The sequence below is a fragment of the Hypomesus nipponensis genome, chromosome 14, assembly GCF_054491055.1.
Source record: "Hypomesus nipponensis isolate SF chromosome 14, ASM5449105v1, whole genome shotgun sequence".
Lineage (NCBI taxonomy): Eukaryota > Metazoa > Chordata > Actinopteri > Osmeriformes > Osmeridae > Hypomesus > Hypomesus nipponensis.
In genome coordinates this window covers 7,403,894-7,426,767 of record NC_140374.1, presented here as the reverse complement: position 1 = coordinate 7,426,767, position 22,874 = coordinate 7,403,894, and the positions used below count along the sequence as shown (strand labels likewise).

The 22,874-nt window shown below is 43.4% G+C and overlaps 2 protein-coding genes across 3 annotated transcripts in view; both read right to left on the bottom strand.

The window, feature by feature from the left end:
* Window positions 1-4,685: 4,685 nt before the first annotated feature.
* Window positions 4,686-8,213, bottom strand: LOC146258467 (SH3 and multiple ankyrin repeat domains protein 2-like). The gene is made up of 3 exons (XM_084671746.1): window positions 7,935-8,213; window positions 7,641-7,795; window positions 4,686-5,849 (listed from the first exon to the last, which is right to left on the bottom strand). Exons 1-3 carry the CDS (start codon window positions 8,211-8,213, stop codon window positions 5,318-5,320), a joined length of 966 nt encoding a protein of 321 aa, XP_084527872.1. The 3' UTR covers window positions 4,686-5,317.
* Window positions 8,214-8,383: 170 nt separating this feature from the next.
* Window positions 8,384-22,874, bottom strand: part of shank2b (SH3 and multiple ankyrin repeat domains 2b) — a 58,116-nt gene continuing 43,625 nt past the window's right edge. For both annotated transcript variants that reach the window (XM_084672013.1, XM_084672012.1), the window contains 4 exons: window positions 14,981-15,061; window positions 12,177-12,301; window positions 11,770-11,881; window positions 8,384-10,053 (listed from right to left, as the gene is read on the bottom strand). In XM_084672013.1, the coding sequence (XP_084528139.1) occupies window positions 8,384-10,053; window positions 11,770-11,881; window positions 12,177-12,301; window positions 14,981-15,061 (1,988 nt within the window). The remainder of the gene's footprint in view (window positions 10,054-11,769; window positions 11,882-12,176; window positions 12,302-14,980; window positions 15,062-22,874) is intronic.

Sequence of the window (22,874 nt, the reverse complement as noted above, 5' to 3'; positions counted from 1 at the left end):
TTACCTAACACGAAAAATCTCAAGGCTATGCAGAGAGTCTGAAGCACAGTAAAAGTTTCAGGTAGCTTTGTTGTCAATTTCTTCACATGTCAAGATATAAAAAGGAATCTATATGACGTTTTCCACTTTCCCACAGTGAAACATAAAAAGCACAGATAAGACATTTCTTAAGACATTGCGTTACATATTCACATACAGCAGCATAAGCTCATAAAGCACAAAACTTTGTGTGGTATTTGCAATGTAGCCTACGGCCCGAGAAGGTCTTGCAAATAATCCTTGTTGGCTGAATCGATTTCGCTCAAACATGAACTCATCCGTGTGAAATAAAGGATCTTGGCGATCGCGAAGAACTCTATTGGTAATGGTATGGAAAGCTAATCGAACTAGAATATATCTCCTTGGTCAGCTGGGTCTCTCAAAAAGGGAGCTGCCAATTATTTTCCGGGGGTGTGGCAAGCTTATCCAGCTACACTTACGTTAGCCTGCTCTCGAGCAGGTTAGTGCTAATTGATATGTTACTATGGTGATTTATTTAAACTTGCTTCCACGAACCAAAAAGAGGGGCGTGTTTTATCTTAGCCTGAAAATTAGTTCGCTAAACTGCTTAGCGAGCTACGACGAATACCCCCCTGATGGAGTCTGCAAAAGACCTGAGACTGGGACGGAGATTTGTCTTCCAACAAGACAATGATCCAAAACAAAATCTACAATGGAATGGTTCACAAATAAACGTATCCAGGTGTTAGAATGGCCAACTCAAAGTCCAGACCTGAATCTATGAAAAAAAAACTGAAAACTGCTGTAAACAAACACTCCCCATCCAACATCACTGAGCTTGAGCTGTCTTGCAAGGAGGAATGGGAAAAAATGTCAGTCTCTCCATGTGCACTGATAGAGACATACCCCAAGCGACTAACAGCCGTAATTGCAGCGCTACAAAGTATTAAGTTAAGGGGGACGAATATTTTAGCACGCCCAATTTCAGTTTTTGATTTGTTAAAAGTTTGAAATATCCAATACACTTCATTCCACTTCATGATTGTGTCCGACATTTTTCACAAAAAAATTACATCTTTATATCTTTGTTTGAAGCCTGAAATGTGGCAAAAGGTCAAAGTTCAAGGGGGCCGAATACTTTCGCAAGGCACTGTATTCCTCTATGTTCACGTTACAAACATTTATTGTAACTAGGGGGAATTTCTTTCATAGTATCAGATTTTTTTTCTAAATATGGATGTGATTGATGTCAGTAACAGGGTTGACAAAACACATGCATGTTGATTATATGTGAAAATAAATATATATATATATATTTTTTTTTAAATGCCTATGATTGCACCACACATTTTTCTGAGAGGTAAGGATCTACATTATACAAATAGAGGCTTTAAAACTACTTTAAAAATCAAGCTTTAAGTATGGGAAATGGCACGTTTTTGTAGAATGACCCTGAGATGATAGCAGCCATAGTGAGAGTACTAAACTAGGATTAGTAGAACCCAAAATTACAAGGTGAGGGTGGAGTTGTGTATGCGCTTGGGAGACGGTAGGTGGGGATGGGGGTTTTAATCGAGATTCCTACTCAGTGATAATACTTAAAAATGAACCATAATAGAATTTATTAGAGGGAATCAGAGCCATAACTTTATATATCATAAGCTGACACTAGAGGGAAGTATTCCTTCATGGGATTCACATTGGAAAGTAGCTATGCATATTCACATGACCATATACACAGAATGCACAACCAATCAGGAAATATTGTGCAATATTATATTTATTTCCGCCATTAAATTTTGGTTTCCATACAAGAGCATTGTTGACCTAGAGGGCAAAGTGCAGTCACAAATACTTATATTCCTTTTATCTCATTAATCTGCTCTTAAAAGTAAAATGATCTGTAGCACAAAATTACAGCAACATAGATAGAGCATGAAAGTAAGTTAACAAAAAATAGGTTGACTGAGTGTTACTATGGAGACTTAAACAGGAGCGGGCACCATGCCTGGACTCATCTCAGGCCTGTTTCCACCTGCTCACCTACCCACTGTGTTCTTGTTATGGCCCCTATCAGCTGACCTGGGACCAGCCGGGGACACACTGACACTGATAACGATGAGCTCGGTGTCCGTCTCAGACGGGTACTGAGGGTGTTATCGCCCTTGCTGTGACATTGGACTGTTCCACACATCTTGACACGGCCAGGGAAGCTCGTTCAAGCACTCAGCAATCTTAAGACCTGGATCCCAGACACAATCTCCCAGCCCTGACCCCACCCCAGTAGCTATCTGATTAAATACAGAGACAGAGATCACTCCACCTGCCCCTTAAACCCCAAACTCCCCATCCCTGGGCAGTCTTAGATGGTTCTCTCAGCCAGCCTCCAGATGTAACCCCACCACCTTCCCCCCAACTCTGTTGGATGAGAACCAGGGGTTGTTTCTGGACCGAGTTAGGGGCCAGGTGTGAGCCTCCTGGATGTTCGATGCACTGTGGGACCAGACAGCTTCACATTACAAACATAGCACACCCTGCAGGTCATCCTGTGTACCACATCAACAGTCACATCCTGTGGCTTGTTAGATTCCTCTTGGTCAGAATAGTGTAAAGTTTCTAAGCAGATAGTGTATAAATTTACAGCCTGAGAATCTCTTCATTTATACACACATGATGCACAAACTATGCAATATTAATTTAAACCAGCATTAAATCACAGAGGCTTAGTAATAAATACATGTGACTATCGGTTGCTAAAAGTTTCAAATATGCTCTAAGGAATATGGATTAAGTCATTTATATAAATTTCAAAAATAGAGAGAATGATATCCTGTTACATCATTTACGTGGAAAAGAAAACTAAAAACAACTTGAGACAGAATTAATATATTATATTGCTTTTTAACCATATCTTTCTGTCTCTCTCTGAATGCCCTCTCTCTAAGTATGATAGAACACATAATAATATACCCTCTCAATAAATATCTCTACATCATCAAAATATACTGTGCCAGTGATTCTTAACATAAGATCTTTTTCCAAACGTGCCCTCAACGGTGAATACTGATGAACCTGGTAATAAACACTAACTCTGTATCTTCTACCTATTCCCAATAGAGCTTCTAATGTCGTTACTCAGTTGGTCCACATCACAGTAACATCCCTCCCCTCCCAGTAAGACCCCCACCCCTTCCATCCTACACTGACACGCTCACATCCACCTCTACAACAAGACTAATCTAATGTGTACTGTGCTCTGAAATGAATATTCAACAAATGTTTTAAATATAGCGTGGATTCTCGTGATGTCTTTGAGAGGTTTTTCATACATTAAGGAGGTGTGGTGAGTTCTGTACTGTGGCAGAATGCTGGAGAGAACTCGATGGGAAATATCAACTTCTACTTTCAGATCTGGAGCATTTATTACATTAATATATGGTCAAACACTTGAGTATGTTTGATTGTGTTACCTACTGCAATGGAACCAATTGATCAGTCCTGTTAGCGCCATTTTTGAGACGATAAAACACACGTAAATCACTTTCATGTAATGGATATTTGTAATTGACCCAGATCTAATCCTTAATCCATCCATAGAGATCCAGATGTTTTTGGACCTATGTGAAGGCCTGTAGATCCTATGCCTCTCCGCAATATAGTGGGAAAACAAACACGATAGTATATATATATACTTTCTTTTAAAGTGAGAAACTACAGGTTTATAAAACTTACTATAAGTTAGACACCAGTAGGACTACTAGTGAAGTCCACAAACAGAGCACTTGATGCAGACCTGTCAGTGTGTATCAGATCATCACTGGAATATCAATACCTCATCTCTAACACAAGAAGTTCTCTGTAGTTTGTACGCCTTCTTGACCACTAGCCTATTTGTCTTCATTATTATCAAACACAACCAAACACCATTATTAAATAAGGATTTAAATAGTATCATACACAAAACATAGGAGCAGAAAAGTCTAGCCAGTTGACCTACTGTTGTATCTTTGTTCTCAAACCTTCCTTATGTGTTGTCAGAAACAGTGCATACACTTTAGTCAAAGTATTAAAGTAGTCCACTACTTGATTGCTCCTTGGTTGTTCAGGTTTACATCCACCGTATTCTGCAGCAAGCTTAGGGACCTAATGATATGATGTATTCTAAAACCCACTCCCCTTCCTTCACAACTCTCCTCTAGATCTAACAAAACAGGAAGGGTATATCAGTTATATAACATCTGCTTCACTTTGCTTTCCTTATGAGCGGCCAACCATTTTGTTTAAGCTTGGCCCATTCCTCTCAGAGGACATACAGCAGGAGGCAGTGAGGGTATAGAAGGATGATGGTTACAATTCTGATGGATTGCTGGCCCGGTTCTCTGCCATGCATGTTTTAAACACCAGGGGGAGCAGTTGGCACACGTTTTAGCTTCCTGCGGAAGACGCAATGATTCATATGTCAAACCTCAACTGAACACAACCGATTTTTTACAATTAAAATATACAGAAAAATTGTGATGGTGATATATAACTAATGTGAACTTCTCATCTCTATACCTGTTCAGTGATTAACCTGGTGTGTCCTACATAGCTAGAAGAAATGGGCAAAGTCTTAGATGCAGGGTTCTCCAGTATAGCCTGCTACCTCAGGAATGTGTAGGACAGAGGGCCATACCACACAGATCCCTAGTTGGGTTCCCTGGAGCCCCAGTGTAAACCCCTTTTTATTCCTGATAAGCTATTCAACCAGCTTTCTAGCAAAGATAGAGTAGAAAAACAAATCTTCAGCAATCCTTTTTTAGATTTTTTTTCAAACAAGGTGGATTATCAAAAGTTTTGTTTTTCTTTCAAAACTCCCATAGCGACGAGCTTCTTCTTCTTTTGATTCTGAACTGTATATTCCACAACATAAGGGTTTCTTCTGTTGTATCCTTCCTGTTCCTGTCACCTGGGACCCTCCCCCCCTCCAGATGAGGAATGTTGTGCTTTTCCAGGAACTGCAGGGTAGCCTGATGTCACACTCCCTACTGTACTGTGCGTGTATATGAACTCCTAAGCATTAGAATGATTATACAGTTCAAACAGTATATTTTCAGGTCAGAGTCAAAAGAAAGGGTGATGACGGACGGATCAAAAGTAGAGAATAAGCTAGTTTTGAAGCAATGGTGTGGTGCTGGACGAGTAGACCCCCATCCCCATCCTCATTCCACCATCCTTCTCTCCTCCTCCTTCTCTTCCTGTGTGTCTCATCTGTCCAGTAGCAGCTCTCATTCTCCTCCTCCTCCTCCTCCTCCTCCTCCTCCTCATCCTTTAGGTTTCATCTGTCCAGTAGCAGCTTCAGAGCTCTCTCAATGTTCATACGATGGCCCACACGCGTCACGCCCAGGTCGATGAGGTCGTCCTTCTGCAGGCTGGGCAGGTGACTTCCCTCAATGTCGTTATCCATGAAGGCGTCCTTGTGTTCCGCCAGGTTCAGGCTCTCCAGCCAGTCCGCCACATCGTGCTTGCTCCACATCAGCACGGGCTTGGTGGCAAAGGGCTTATTGGAGGGAGCCTGAATGAGAGTGAGTGGCGAAGGTGAGCGACTGCGTCCCATACCCAGGCTAAGGGGGGGCGTGGGCAGGCCGAACACGTCTGTCAGGGTGGGGGAGGTAGCAGAGGAGACAGGGAGGGAGGAGGAGGCACAGCCCAGGCCTGAGTCCGGGGGAGAGAGGATGGGGCTGGGGGCATGGTGGTGCGAGGGGCATGGGGGGAGGCTGGAGGGGGAAGGCGTGTTTTGACTCAGCTGGGAGAAGGTGACGGTGGTGTTACGCTGTGTTCCTGAGGACAGGGACACACACTCAGGACCCCTGCAGAGAGAGAGAGATGGGGAGATAGATGAGGAGTGAGAAAGAGAGGGAGGGAGAGTCACGCAAAGAAGAGAAAGAAAAAGGTAGATGTGGGATGAGAAAGGTAGAGAAAGACAAAACAGTGGATAGAGAAGAATGGAGAGAATATATATTGGTCAGAAAATGTCAGGTTATGTAATAGGGCTGAAAACAGAGCGAACCATAACAGTATAAATGATCCAGTGTGGACAAGCTTCAAAGATATTCCTCATCTAGGCCAGTGAATGTTTAACTACGCAGTAAACAGCTTCTAATTCCATCCAAGAGCCTCCCTCCCTCTTGTCCAGCACGAAAAGATGGATGCTGCATTGTGCTTTGATGTGTGATCTCCAGTGAAAGGAAAAGAGAGTACATAAAAGAGAAAAGAGGATAAGAGTCAAGTAGAGGAGAAGAGAGGGGAGAAGTTAGGAGAGGAGAGTTCACCTGACAGGCCTGCTGGAGCATGAGACTGTGACAGGCAGACTCTCCCTCGGCCCTCAACTACACTGACTTGCAAACATTGCAGATACCTGTACCTGTGTGTGTATGCGTGTGTGTGTTGGAGAGGGAACAAGAGAGTGACAGAGAGACAGAGAGGGAGAGAGAGAGAGAATGTGGGATGGATGGAGTTTGCAGCAGAAAAAGTGGAACATCTATCCAGAGAGATAAAAAACCACCACAATCTCTGTGAAGTGAATGTGATCTCTCGTGTTGACTGAGTCTACTCAGGTTGACCTGATCTACTTCAGCTAACATGGATGACCCCTTTCCTCCGTGCTACTACAGACTGACCAGCTGAGAGAGCCTGGTTATGGGTAAGCATGGCAGACCACAGCTTTCCATAATGAATGAGGGAGCCAGTGGGGGAGGAGGAGGGGGTGATGGTCGGGAAAAAGAGGGGGGTGATGGTGGGAGAGGAAGTGTGTGAGAGAAATGCTGCATCAGATCTGGAAATTCTGATCTGGTTCAGATACTTGACCACACACACACAGGCACAAACAATCAACTTAACAACCCACTGTAAATCTATTTGAACTCTCTTCATCTCTCCATCTCCTCTACCCTCAGCAGAGACTGGCACAGTGGATTGACAAGACGAACAGGAGAGCAAACCTGTAGAGCTAACTTGTATGGTTTTCACAGGACAGATGATGGAGGCATGTCACACACACACACACACACACACATGCAGTACACACTCTCACAAACAGGCACAATAGCACGCACACAGTAATCCCACACAATAACACACACACAGTACATAAAAAGCCACAATTACACAGAAACATGCATACCTACACACACACGCGCACACACACACAGAGGACTATGGTGACACACACTCCTCACCCCGTTCAGGAATACCATGTCTCCCACTCTGATAATCAGACTGACGTCATCCAGCCTGCTCTCAAGGCTGCTCTCATTATCCGGTTGCTAGGCAACACTTTCCTTCTCGGTCAGAACACACTGAGAAATGTGTGTGTACATACGCACGCACGCACATACAGACACAAACACATACATGCAAACAAACACGCAATCATACATGTGCATATGCACTTATAAACATGCGCACGCACACAAACATGCACAGAAACACATGTTCATATTCACAAACACACAAGGAATCACACACACACCCACATGCATACAGACACACATGCAACCACAAACAAGCACAAACACAAAAAACACTCATATATAAACAGATATATACCCACATTTTTCAATGCCTAAATCCCTGAGTGGTGAAGAAGAGAAGAACAGTACCTGGATCCAAACACTGTCCGTGTTCCTGAGTCTACGCCCTCCCCTGGCTTCACTGTTCGCTCCTTGTTGCCATGGTCCCCCAAGGCGGCCTTCTGCTCGCCCACCTGGGGCTCACCCCACAGCTTGGACGTCCTCTGGGTGGGCGTTTTAGGGGGCTCCCCCGGGGGAGGGGGGAGGGGGGACAGAGGGGGGCGCCCCGAAAGTTCTTAGTTTGTCCTCCACCAAGGCTTCCTTGTTGTAAAGTGCGTTGCTCTTGTTGGACGGATGGAAAGGGGTTGCGTGGCTGGGCCTGACCTTTGGCTTGGAGGCACGATCCACTAGGAAGGCCTGACCGTCTGCGTAGACCGTGCATGTGTCCAGGCCCTCGCCGCCCTCTGAGGAGAGAGTGGAGATGCTGGACACAGTGGAGACCGTGCTGGTCGTCTCCAGTTGAGGGTCTCCACTACTACGGCTGTCCACTTCCTCGATCCCAGAGTCGCTGATTGGTTCGTAGCTTTCCAGGGGGGCAGGGTGGAAGCTGGGAGGCATACAGTTGGTGAGCACAGCAGGGCGCTTGATGTCGGTGTTGCCCATGGCGGGGTGGGGGTAGAAGGGGCCGAGGGAGGCAGCTCTGGAGGCATTCTTGTTCTGCTGCTGTTTGAGAAGCTCAGCGATGGCACCAGCCTGCTCCTCGGGGATGTCAAAGCTGTTGGCAAACTCCAGGGGCGGAGGGAGGGGGTCCCCAAAAAACTCCTCCTCGATGTCTACGGACGCCAGGGGGGAGGGGGGATGCCAAATGGAAGTTTGACTGGCTCGTCCACCGAGCTGATGGTGATGATGGTTTTTCCGCGGAGCCCTGGGGGCCCTAGGGGCCTGTGGGGATTGGGAGCCGGCTGTTTTGGATGGACAGGCTGGTTGGGGTCCCGTAGCTCGCTGGGCGTGCTGTCAGGGCTTGCTGCCCCGTCCCTCTCCCCCTCTGACAGGCTGTTGTCCTCAGAGCGTGCTCCATCCGTGGTGTGGACCATAAGCAGTCCGGCGGATTTCTGCTGCGACGTGTCCACAATGTCAATCAGCATCTTCTTCTTCTCCTCTGCCCTCTTCTTCTCCTCCTTCCCCAGGGGGTGCTCGTACTTGGACTCCGTCTCATACTTGGCCTCCGTCATCTGCCGTCGCAGCCCTCCCCTCTGCCCCGTCCGGCCTACGGTCGCTGTGACGCTGGAAAAGCCGACGTCCATGTTGGCTCGGAGCTTGGTGTCGATGAAGAGTGGCTTGTTGAGGTCTGGTTTGGGGGGCTCGCTCTTCAGAGGGAGGGGCTGGGACTGCTCCCTCATGGCCCGGTCTCGGGCTGCCAGGGCAAGAGCCAGGGGGGAGTTGGGGTCCAGAGGCTTGCCTGTGACTGGGTGGACGTAGTTTCCTGAGGGGGAGGGGGAGGGGGAGGCAGACGGGGAGGAGCTGTAGGTCTTGGCAGGCAGGCTGAGGGGGCTATGATGGCCCGTGCGTGTGTTCAAAACCTCTCGGACCATGGTGGGCTCAGGGGTGTTGAAGTCTGTCACGTTCCCTCCTCCTCCCCCGCTCCCTGCCCCTCTGGGGATGCTGAGCAGCGAGGAGGGCGGGGCCATGAGTCTCCGCAGGCGTTCATCGCTGCTGAACATGCCCTCGTCGATGGACTTGGAGTGGCGGAGACGCGGGGCAGGGGAAGGGGCGGCATCCTCGTCCGTGGACCGGAACGACACAGAGTTCCGGTGGGTCTCCAGACGCCGCTCGCGCTCACGGACTGCGCCCGCCATGGCTGTGGCAAAGGGGCTACTGGGGTTGTTCCCGTCATCGGGGCGGAGCTGGCCCGGGTGATCCGGGTGGAGGCTGCCGGTCTCAATCTCCATACTGCTGCCCTGGCTGCTCTTCCCACTGCTGCTGGTAGATGGCTCCTTGATGATGATGGTGGGGATGGGGATAGACGAGCAGCTCTTCTCAGGGCTGTCCTCGATCTTGGACTGCTTCACCAGCATGCCCTTCCTCCTGGCAGGCTTGTTGGGCACGAACAGGCCCATGTTGCCCAGCTTACCCAGGTCTGAGTAGGGGTTCTCTGGGATCTGGGCCCGCCGGTTGAGGAAGCTCTGCTGGGCGGTCATAGAGTGGTTGTTGTAGTTCTCCGACTGGTACTCCTCGGGAGGCTCTCGGTAGTATGTCCCCTCGTCGCCCCCCCTCCACTGGGGGTCCCCTTGTTCTGGGCCTGGTCCCTTGGGGGTGGAGTTCTGGGTGAAGCCGGGGCGCATGTAGCCTCGGCCCTTAGGGGCGGGGGTGTTGTTGTAGGGGGGTGAGGGAGGGGAGATAGCAGGGGGAGGGGGGATGTCCTCGGAAGTGTCGGGCATGGAGAGGCTCCTGGTGAACTTCAGCATAGGAGGAGTTAGGAACTGTTTCTCCTCTTCTGTTATCCCTGAAAAGTACAGGAAGAGAGAGAGGAAGAGAGGGAGGGGTCAGAGGGAGAGAGAAGAATATATAGCTATAAAGAAATACATTGGGCAACATTTTACATTACGGTTAATAAGAACTAACTATACAGCAATATATGTAGTAAAAAAATTAAATATATGTAGTAAAAATGTTTAGATTGATATTAAGAGTTAGCAGTATAGGGTATTACAAGAATACACCATATGGAGGAATTTAACGGGTAAGTAAATGTCGTAAAGGGACAGTTGGGAGGTTGTGTTGACTAAAGAAAATCAATGTTAACCTCTACATACCCCTGGAAAGCAAGTTTCACTAGTGTAATAATGTGTTCTGCTAAACTGTGATGAAGTGTTACTTCATAGCATGTCCCTTTATATCTACAATGGGCCTCATTCTCGAACACAAGTTTCTTCTGAAATGTTTCTTACGGGCTTCGGAAAAACAACGTCAGAAAAAGACATCCGCCAAATTCATGAACGCTTGAAAATGTGTTCCTACGCAGCAGAAATGTTCTGAGCTGTGCTCCCCAGGAAGAGTTTTCTTGAAATTAAAGCGTGTCCTCGTGCTCCTGAATTTGCATACATACATGCCCCGAAAGCTCCTTATAAGGGCACGCAACAGCAGTGACGTATGCAGTCAGAATCGACACAATTAGGAAAGGAACGCAAGTTTGTCCAAGCATCAGTGCAACATTATACCAGTAAGATGAGCAGTGGAATTGTTCTCCACTGGATATAACAGTGTGCACACTAAGCAAAGTTAATTATTATTATTATATAAATCCGAGGATTATGGCAAGCCGTTTTATCATTTAACCATCAAATTGTTGATATCCAGAATTGAATTCTTGATATCCAAAATTCGACTTCTTGATATCCAAAATGCAATTCTGGATATCGAGAATTCATTGGTTAAATGATAAAACGGCTTGCCATAGTCTGTATAGTTGAACGCAATCACCAACAATTTCTCATAACTTCATTAACACTTCAAACACTTCAGTCGTAAATCGGCCAGAGTTTTCTTAAATGCGATTCCTTTGATCCTTGTGGTTTTTTAGGGAATCGCATTTGAAACAACTCTGGCCGATTTACGACTGCTATTTTGAGTTCAGAAAGTCTTCTGAAGTTCAGAACAAATCCCAGATGAGAAAACTTTCATGAATGCCAAATATTTTCCTAAATCAAATTCAGAAGAAATTCCTTCTTAAATTCTCTTAACTGCGTTCAAGAATGAGGCCCAGTGTTGTTACATTAGGTTTTGCTATGTATTTTTATGATAGTGAATGTAACCTAATACAAAGTGTTTCTGTTCATAGAGTTAGAGCCCTTAGTTCTACAGGTGAAAATATTAATGCTAAAACCTAATGTCATTCTTGACAATTCTGTGCTTCACACTTTGTGGCAACAATTTGGTGAAGGCCCTTTCCTGTCACCTTCCATTTGCTCTTGTGGCTGATTGGAAGCAAATACTGCATCAGTGTTCCAACATCTATTTGAAAACCTCCCCAGAAAAGTAAAGGCAGCTGTAGTAACAAAGTGGGAACCACCTCCATATTAATGCCAATCATTCTGTAATGAGAAGCTCAACAAGCAGGTGTCCTGAGCAGTGTCCACATACTATTGTCCATATAGTGTATGTTGCCACATTCTGAATGTATGCTGCTATGTTCTGTGTATGTTTGTTGCTGTATTCTCACCTATGGACTTCTGTCTCCTCATAGTGCCCTTGGGAATCCCCAGGTAGCCTGCTCGTGGACTTCCTGGTACAGGAGATGTCTGCATGCACACTTCCTGGCTTTCACACATTGACTATGACGCACAGACACATGCGAGACGGAGTATGTGAAATTAGCTACAGTACTCAGATTATATACGCAAAGTGAGACGACTTCATTGATAAAAAAAATCTAATATTTTACAAAAACCTCAGCTCACATTTTACAGTGTTGAAACCTGTCAGGCTCTTCAGAAAGAGTTACCTACAAATCGGACCGAGGCAACTAATCTGAAACCATGTCTGTCCTTTAATATTCAAATTACCTGACAGATCCTATATGGACACTGTTTAACTGGAACAGTTTTAATACAGACTGGTGGTACTTACATTTAACTCTGGGCTCATGGCAAAGCACCTGCTGGAGGGGCGGGGCTTAATGGCTGCCACCCTCATGTCCATGTTAGAGTTGTCCCACACAGGCTTATGAGGGGGCATGTTCTCATCCACTTTATCTGGAAATACACACATGCGCACACACACACACTACTGTCAGCAGACTGGATTGTCTTCTACATACTTACAGGCTAGGGTGGAAAATGTTTCTGATATATAAAATACTGTAGGTACATTTGATTTATCTCATCAGACACAGCAGGACTAGAATAAATCTTTTTATTGCACTATAGAGCTCATGGACGAACCCCAAACGTGCATGCACAGCACATAAATCAAGTGCACCTCAAGTATGTTCCAAATATCTGAAATTCTTACTCCACACACTTTACTCAACCAATCAGAGAAGAGCCAATCAGCCAATGTCAGGAGGCCTCTCATAAGGAAATCAAACCGAGCAGAAAGGAAAGGGAGAACAGAATGTATCAGACAATGCCATTGGTCCAAGTCAAAGCCGTGCAAGCCACTCCCTAAGGTCACTATACCACTCCTTCTGGATTTCTATTGGTAATTGCAGCGGCCACTGCACAACATGCTAGCGGTTTATTTGTCTGTTTGTTTGACTGGTTATTTGGTTGTTTGTGAAGCTCCCATGCATGGGGCGGTTACTTAGAGTGACTTGAAAAACAATCCTCTTCCTTAGACCGTCATTATCAGAGGACAGATCATCTAAAGGAAGGAAGGAAGGAAGGTAATGAATAATACAAAAATAAGAAAGGAACGTAGGTAGGAACGACGGAAGGAAAGAATGAAGGATTATAGGAGAGAAGCAGGATCAGATCCACAAACACTGTCATTGTGAAAAACCACTCTATGGTTCAAGTTGCTACACAGCAATGATTTAAATCCTAATCTCTAGCTTACTTCATATTGCTTGAGAGCAATGTGGCACCACACACATAATTCATGAGTACTGCAAAACTCTCCCTCACTGGACCAGAGACGCGAGATAACTCCCCTCACTGGACCAGAGACTGGGAGACCCTGGACTATAGGGCATGAGAGGAGGCGAGTGAGCGGAGCTGTAGCAGTACAGCTGCTCAGAGGCACAGCCTCAGTCAACCAGGTAGACTTGCTGCTATATTAGTAGCTCACTGTAACTGTATGCAGCACAATCACCATGGCAACACCTTGTTTGGGTATGAGTCAAAGCCTTAGTGTAGAGGACCATTGTATAACCAAGTTCACTCTGCATACACATAGAACATCCAAGAACAACTGACTAGAGCACACCTACCATTATTCAGTGCTTAGTCAAAATAATTTTGATATGAAGACGTTTGGCTAAGAGAGGATTAGAGATGGTTTGAGGAGGATAGAAAAATCCTGCAGTGAAACCGGAGATATATGTTGTATTTGAGCTTCCTCTCTCCTTCCTGATCTTGTATAACTCTACAAAGAGGGACAGGAAGTTGAATAATGCATGGAAATAGCATTGCCCTTTTACACAGCGTGGGCCTGCGAAGAATCCGGGACGTTCCGGAAACTTGCTGACAAGTTTTTAAAAGTAGTTAGTTTCACCGGGTTATTCTCAAGGTTATTATAACATGCTCTGAAACCCCCTATTTAAAAATCCCATAAAGGGTTATTCTCATAAGTCATTAGTCCATAACACAAAATATGGTTTAGAAAATGTCCATGGGCAAAATCATGGCATTTTGAGTGTGACACAACCCTAGTGGAGCATTAACTACCAGGTAGCTCATACACACTAACATCTAAAACATTCACATCATACTCACCTTTTTTTTTCCTTAAGGTGGCTTAAAATAAGAGAATATACAGACTTATATAACATATGATGATCTGAAAACATGACCTTTCAACACCGGCAATTCAGCAATCCAAAGCAGATACAATATTGTAGCGTTTAACACTTGAACATGGAGCAACAACAAAAACATGTTTTACAGTTGAATATCTAGAGGCTAAACCTTAGTCAACCTACAATACATCAAAGCTGCTACTCAATACTGCCACTTGACAGAACAAAGCCAAGATGAGTCACAAAATGAAAAGTTATTCATAGATAACTGTAATCAATTAACTGAAATGAATAGAAGTGCTAATCCAATGTAGTCAATGTTTGTTATGTCAGGCAATGTATGAGTGTAAGAGTGTCTGCTAAATGACAAAAAAAAAAAGACTAAATGTATACAAGGCATATGACAACATGCAATAGTTATGGACATCAAATGAAAGTCTTCCTGTGCTGTTTGTGATATAGTACATTACACTGGAACCCAAACAAACCGAGAAATACTTGGTTCTCTTATCTGTAAGAAGCACAAGCAGTGCTTGGAGGGGTGTATGGCTGCTGTTACCCCCAGAACTAATATCTGGTTTTATCCCTTAAGGTCTGTACTACATGCTGCAATACAGGTTTGATTGAGTTCCAGATTCTGTTTATAAAAATGGTCAATTATGTATTGCTGTCCTCCCTGATCAAACACCAGACTTTACCTCTGCTGCCTTTTTTGAAAGACACAGAAGCAGAGTAAATATAGCCATCTGAAAGAAAATAATTAACACTCAATAATGGTGAGAGGAAAGCTATTGTGGGATGGTGGGGTGTTTGACAGGGAACAAGCTGTACTCCATGCATACCTTTATCCACTTAGGTGTGAGGTGTTGAAAAAACACAGAAGAAAACGACATAAAAGTTACTTTAATTATTATTATTTATTTTTTTGTTCTAATTCACATTTGTTCAGTGTGATCACTTTGGCTTGCCTTACCTAGTTCCTCCAGCTCTGAAGTCATCGATTTGGAGCGCATGGACAGGGCTGTGGAGGGGGCTCTTCTTGGAGGTGGGGGGGCTTAGAAGAAGCACACACACAGTTGATATAAGGTACAGATTTTACCCATTCTGTTAGCTGTGGTTATCACACTTTTGCTGCCCTTATCCTTAACCAATCAGACTACTGGGCAGGGGAGCTCAGGTGAGAATAACAGTGTACTCTAGCTCCAGGCTTGGCTTATGACATTGGCGGCTGGCCAATAGAGGACGCTAGGACGCCGCCCTCCCTGGTGAAAAGTGTTTTAGATTTTTGTTTTTCATGTAATATATTCTTCTAGACAATAACTACTAATTTTAAGCATGACTGTGTTCAAAATACACAACAACGTGTTGTGTATTTATATATATATATACACACACACACAAAAATTCTGTTTTGGGATAAATTTGCTTCATGCTTAACATCTTAGGCGCTACAAAAATCGCCCATCGAGCGCCAACTAACCTGCTGGCGATAGGTGAATTGCTGAACGTTGCTGACAAGATATACCATAGCAACACATATAAACCAATCAGCGTCTTCGAAAATGATAGTAGTGATGGGAAGTTTGGATAATTTTACTGACTTTTGAATCTCGTTAAGTAAAATGAAGGGGGGGGGGGATTGCTCAACATTTTATAGGACTATATGTTATGGGACTATATCTTAGTGCATGTAAACCTATAGATACTATTTTAAAAGAAAAATTATGCATCATGACAGTTTGTGTGATTTGAAATGGTCATTTATTATCACATTAGCATTTAATTATCACGGCAAAAAATTACACTGCACTCAACTGTAAGTAAAGTACAAAGAAGTCAAAATAACAAAAACTGTAATAATTACTTGTGAACTAATATCATTCTTACTAAACCCAGTCACGCGGTGAATGAGGTAAACAAATCATTTATGTTTCCTCTTCTGAGTCAGGTCACTGTGTGTTCAGGTCATAAAGTTGATAGGTGTGTTCGACTTCATGCAGCGCCGGCGGCGCCAACAGTCTGCTGCAGCTGGCTGCCTTGAATCTGAGAATGCCATTGGCTGCTTCAAGTCAGCCGGGCTGCAGGCGGCTGTAGGCGACGCCGGCACTGCATAAAGTCTTTTCCGGTCTAGCATTAAACAGTGGCTCGCATTAAACAGGGGGGCGGGGGCTTATAATAATGCATCATGACAGTTTGTATGATTTGGTCATTTATTATCACACTAGCATCTAATTATCACGGCAAACAATTACACTGCACTAAACTGTAAGTGTAAATGTAAAGTGAAAATAACAAAACCAGTCAGTATGATGACTTGAGCGAATACCGTTCACGTCTTTGTAAAACAGCGGCCACGCGAAAGGGAATGAGGAAACTGTTTCCTCTAAAAGATACAATGCGGGTCAAGTGAAAAATGATCCAAAGACTCGTAGAAAGACCGAGTTGGGAAATTAACGAATCGTTTGTTTCCTCTAGCTACCAGTACAGGGCCTATGCAGGTCGCGTGAAAAATGATCAAAAGACTCGTATAAAGACCGAGTCGGGAAATGAACTAATCGTTTGTTTCCTCTAGCTACCAGTACAGAGCCTATGCAGGTCACGTGAAAAATGATCCAAAGACTTGTAGAAAGACCAAGTCGGGAAATGAACAAATCGTTCGTTTCTTCTAGCTACCAGTACAAAGCCTATGCAGGTCACGTGAAAAATTATCCAAAGACTCGTAGAAAGACCGAGTCAGGAAATGATCGAATCGTGCCTTTCCTCTAGCTACCAGTACAGAGCCTATGCAGGTCACGTGAAAAATGTTCCAAAGACTAGTACCCGAAGCCCGAGTCGGGAAATAAACAAATCATTTCTGTTTACTTGGATGAGCCTATGCAACAGTACTGATGCACGGCCACGAGAAAATTAACGAATCATTCTTTGAGAGGACTTGTTACTCCCGAGTCCTTGTAAGGATTCGTTCAAAATGAACAAATCATTCACGAACGACCAGTGGTGTATAAAGTACCCAAAATCCATACTTGAGTAAAAGTATAGATAACTTACTGGAAAATGACTCAAGTAAAAGTAAAAGTAACCTTTTAGAATACTACTTGAGTAAAAGTCTTAAAGTATCTGATCTTTACTGTACTTAAGTATCAAAAGTAATTTTCTGATATTAAATGTACTTAAGTATTGAAAGTAAAAGTACAAGTAAATGCTGTTAATAAAAAAGCAAAGGCTCAGAATTTTGAGAATTATGAAGTTTATTCCGACTAGAATGAGTATACCCATAAACTGGGCCTTATTTGAACACAATTTGAAAACAATAGGCAATGCTAAAGCAGCACCGAAAGTAACAACCAAGTCATTACTTATAACTGAAAAACTGTTTTGTTCATCTTCTAAAGAAGGTATGCATAAGGCACAACCTGAGAGCAATAACTTGGCGATCTGATACAAAGCCATAGCATTACATCAGGATCCTCAGTTTAACAAGCAAGTTATCAGTACAGTGACTGTGAAATACTTTCAGCAACATGCACACACATCCCTTGAACAATATCGTTACTAGCAGCTATCTTGCTCCACACTGCTACGTTACTGTACTTACGGTGACCAGAAGCATGACCCTGAAAAGGAGGACACTTGGGTCCAAAAAGGAGGACAAAGGGTCAAAAAGGAGGACAACCCCAAAAAGTTGTTGACGGGGGGGGGGGGGACACTAACTGGTTTCCCAGCGGTGGGGGGGGGGGTATCAAGGGGGTGGGGGTATCAGTCGGGGAGGGGGGGCGGCAGACCTAGCATTATCCTTGTGCAGTTGCGTATTGCAGGCATGCTTAAAGCCCCTTTCCCCCTACTACTCACGTCAATGTCAATGCGATAGAACTTACAGACGGTATGATATTGATCTTTGCTGCTCTTATGGCAAAGCGGAGTTCTGAACTCCACGTAGGTTAGAAGGAGGTCTTTCTTTTGGGCATCGGAAAACTTACGCGAGTGGTAAATTGCGACGGTGGGCAGGAAGGGTCAAAAAGGAGGACAAAAGGGCGAAAAGACGGACACGCAACAGCTGTCCAGACAAAAGGCTGGAAAACCGGACTGTCCGGCCGAAATCCGGACATATGGTCACCCTAACTGTACAGTACTTTAGATTGTCACCATCCTAGCTAGTGGTAGCTAGATAGATACCTCGCCAGAGATTGGATAAAGAATAATAATAATCGTTGTAGGTTGTTAGCTAGCTTGAAATATTATATACAGATCTTACCCAGCGGTGAAAGAATATGACTACAGTCTACAAGGTTGTGCTGGTGGCATTAAATGAAGAGGCCGTGGGGTTTCTCATTCTTTGATTGAGACCCGTATTTTGCTTCGATTATTGTTGTGTCCCCTTCGTTGTTGGTCTTAATGTTTTGGATATATCCTTCCACTGCATATTGCAGTCCATTTTTCCTTGATCTGGAGGATATCGCAAAGATATTACTCCAAAAAGAATCACTGACACTGACAGACAGTGTTGTGCATGAACGAGTTCAAAAGACGTAGCAACAGTAACTAAGGGCGCGGGGCTTTTGCAAACAGTCATAGCGCATTAACATGCGCTTGGACCACTGATTCGCCAAACCTGCTTGCAGTCTGTGTTCTACCACATTCCTCAACGTTTGGTCTCATCACTCATGATTAATTTTTTGTAAACATGATTTGATTTTGTAACGAGTAACGAAGGTTTCAGGGGAAATGTATCAGTTTTCTTTGCAAAATGGAGCAAAGTAAAAGTAAACAGAAATATAAGTAGTAAAGTAAAGTACAGATATCCAAAAAAACGACTTAAGTGCAGTAACTAAGTATTTCTACTTTGTTACAATACAACACTGCGAACGACACATCACTAATTGCAGTGGCAGAATGGGGTAGGCCTACAAGTCCGATAAGAATCAGAGACATGATGCAAACTTTACGGAAATGTATGCTGTCACTGTATAGTATTCTTTCACTTGGTTTTTAGAAATAGGCTAGGGCTATTCTAGATGGAACTCATCACATATGTTGCTTTTTTTCTTCGTGATTTGAGTATGATTTCCAACGCATAGTATCAGATTTAATAAACTGTTAACATGAACGCCAAGCTTCGTCGTTGTTCTCGCCAGGCAAAGAAAGTTGAATAGTTATTTTGGTAACAGAAATCTTCCATAATGCTGACTTACCATAGCTTACTGTCAACTTTATATTCAAACGAAATGCCACTGCCTTCAATTTAACTGTATAGAAATGTGGTCTGTGTTTTATATGTTCAACCTACAAAACCAAACGCCTATTAATGGATATAACGTGATCTAACAAGACTTGTTAATAATGTTATAATTAAAAGCTTGAGAAGTGTGGACCTTCATTGTCCCACAAAAGCAGTCTGGCTTGATGACACAATAAACATTTTTTTTTTAAAGAACAATGGGTGTGTTTAACAAAAGCTTCTGAAGGCAAGACTAATATTATTTAAATATATATAATTTCCTATTGTGGTTATCAGTTAAAGTATTAATCTTCGTCTTTGGTCCAGATAGACATGTCAACAATCTATGCTCATGCTTAACATAATATAATAGCCTATTTGCCATCACAGAACAATCTAATCTGTTTTAAAATAACGAAAATAAACTATATTAACAACATTTCATGTCTGTGCAGGCAACGCAAGCCATTTCTCCCTGTGCTCATTCAATATAAGTCTATGGCTCATTCAGCTCCAGGTAAATCGGCAATCTGCCAATGTGAACATTTGTGCTCGGCAACTTTTATTGACGTAAGCAAATAAGCTAAATGGGGTGCTAGTTTACCCATTTCGGATTGGTTTCAAACTTAGCAAAAATCGGGAAAAATTATTCTATGAAAAAGCTAGTAGTATGAGCCAGGTTTGAGAATCGAACAAAAATTATTGGGGGAGATAGTTTTGTAAATGTTGACTGGAGTTAATAGAATAAAAACGACCGGAAGAGTCGGGAACCTAACCGTAAATGCAATACCACCTAAATCCACCAGGCTTCAAGCCGAGGGGCGAGGGTCTGGTGGGGGCCTGGTTCGGGTACGAGTCTTTGGATAATTTTTCACGTGACCTGCATAGGCTCAGAAGAGGGGAAACAGAAAATATTTTTTTACCTCATTCACTTTCGCGTCACTGCTAGGTTTAGTGAATGAGATTTGTTCTCGAGTGATCATTAGAGGTTTTGTTATTTGTACTTTTTAAAATGTTTATGTCGGCCACGAGGAAACTAATGAATCACTCTTTGAGATTCCTCGTTACTCCCGAGTCATACTAATTGTAATGTTTATGATTTATAACATGTGATTTTATAATTGTTAGGTGTGTTCGACTTCATGCAACGCCAACGTCGCCTGCAACCACCTGCTGCCCGGCTGACTTGAAGCAGCCGATGGCATTCTCAGCTTCAAGGCAGCTGGCTGCAGCCCCGCCGGTGCTGCATGAAATCGAACACACCTAATATTTCCACATGTGACGTGTCTCAGTTTGTAAGGAGACATTGTTTTATTTAGTCCACAAGGGGCGCTTTAGTTTGGTTTATGGTGTTGAGACTGCAGAAGCAGCGGGACAAGAGAAATAAATATGGTGTTGTTAGCATGAGATGCAAATTATTGTAACTGAGATATACAAGTTTACTAATGGATCTAAAAGCTATTTTACTGTGCCCGAGATTTATTGAAACTTTACACAAATGAATCGTTCATGAACGACACATCACTATTCTACAGTGATTGTGCAACTGTAGGGCCTACGTTACGTTATTGAAAATGATGACTCAAAGACAGATGGACTAGCTTGGCTCTGCCGACCTACGTACTTCTGCTCAATTTGGATTTTGCTTCTGTACTTGGTCTGGCCGTTCAGTAAGTAAGTCAGATTTTGCAGGTTACTTTTTAACCGGCCAATCAGCGAACAGAGGGAGTGGCTGAGAACGATGACATTGATGTTGTGTGCTAGTTTGTGTTGTAGTTCCGTAATGGCGGCGGAGAAAGATGCGAGCCAAGCCATTCAGTCTGTTGTGGCAACGCTGCCGAATATCCAACAGCTAAATCCGGAGTAAGAACAAGTTTTTGAGTTTTGTTGGTGGCCATGATGTTGTGGCCCTCCTCCCCACAGGGTTTGGGAAAAGTTTGATTTTCCAGCTACGGCAGCTAGCTCTGTTACAGTAGTGGTGAAGGAATTGGCTAAGGCGAACGCTAGCGATTGGTTATGGCAGATCAGAGTGGCTCTGGGCAGATCCAATAGTTTAAAACTTCAACAGAGTACCCGCCTACAAGGAACTCAACGCTTGTCAATGGAGCGAGGCCAGACTCTCTGTACAAATGAAATGTACGAGAGTCTGGTTAGGACCAAGCTACAGATGGACTTTAGCCGTTCTTAAATTCTGTCAGATATCTTCTCCAAAATCCTTTTGAGAAGAGAACTTTACTGGAGAAAATTAAAATAAAAGAGCTTGGCCCAGATCAACCTGACATAAAAATTTGGCAACTCAACAGGCGAGTGAAAAAGGTAAATCATACACGAGAGGTTTCTCCCGCTATTGGTACAACTGAAATGCCTCGATCGATGATGCAGTCATCTCAATGCCTTATTTTGCTTCCTGTGCTTGCTTTTTAAAACATTCGGAACAGATACATGGATTGTTACTGCAAGGAGTTAAGAACATTAAACATTTATCTGTGAAAATAAAAACATGAGTGTACACAGGCACACATGGAGAATACAATCAAGCTAGCCATGCTAGGCAGAGTCAATATCGCTAAGCAACTGGACTAAGGTCATCGGATTGGGGTGAGGAAACACAACAAAGAAGTTGGTAAGAACAGGCACATAGAGAAGTTTGTCACTCAGAAGGACAGAAGGGCAAAATTCATGTACAAATAATAACACACACGCGTGTGTCTTCCAGCAATATATCTATAAATCCTTAATATTTAGTCTTACAGTAATAGTTGTGTTGTGTTTCCTAATATTACCTGGGGGAGTGGCTCAAGTGCCCAGATGTCTGTGGTTTTCAATATTTCTTTACTGAGTGTATTATTTATTGTCCACAAATGTGGACATTTGCCTATATATATATTCATTAAATAATTACTATTTCACAAAGCACTTGTATCCTGCAGTTTGTGTTCAATTGTATTGGAAAGGTTACTGAAGTGACTGAATATTTTACAGCCCCACCTAGAATCATTTTCATCAGCTGCCACTGGCTGACAAAGTCAGAGATTAGAGGTCATCCTCATCTATCAGATACTGATCAAGCAGACCTCTTTAGGCAGAAAGGTATGAGAGAGATATGTAAGATGAAAGGGGTGACATACAGTGGCAATTTCTTTAAGACTGCAAGGGAAGCTCGGCTTCCCTTAAAATGAATGGTCAAATATTTACTATTGTGTTAACATTTTAAATGCGTTAGAACACGTTCATCTCGAAGACAAGTTCGTTCAGAATCAGCTACATTTAGCAGGTCGACTGACTTGATTTCATACATTCCCGCAGCGTCACAGTGCTACAATGCTGAAGTTATTTGAGCTCAGTCCCATTGCGGATTTTGCAAGTGTAGTCGAAAGACAAAATGCTGCAACCTATTTCTTGCAATTTGCTTGGCGAAATTGCTAGCCAATTTTCATCATACATTTAATTCAATTATACACCACATTTCTTGTTTCAGTTTAACCTAATTCCCACATTTCCTCCGAGTGTCATATCGTTTCGTTAGATCGTTCGTTCATTCGATCATTCATTCATACAGTAGGCTCGGCTAGTGTCATTGGCTACCCCCAATGAACCAGCCAAATAAATGCAACATATTTATTATGTAGGTCAAAAATGAACTTGGCTTCTT

Coding starts and splice junctions, on each gene's coding strand:
- LOC146258467 (XM_084671746.1), bottom strand. CDS start 8,213: ATGGGCAACACCGACATCAAGCGCCCTGCTGTGCTCACCAACTGTATG. Junction 7,796..7,934: donor ATCGTGCCTCCAAGCCAAAG/GTCAGGCCCAGC, acceptor CCCCCGGGGGAG/CCCCCTAAAACGCCCACCCA. Junction 5,850..7,640: donor CGGACAGTGTTTGGATCCAG/GTACTGTTCTTC, acceptor CTCTCTCTGCAG/GGGTCCTGAGTGTGTGTCCC.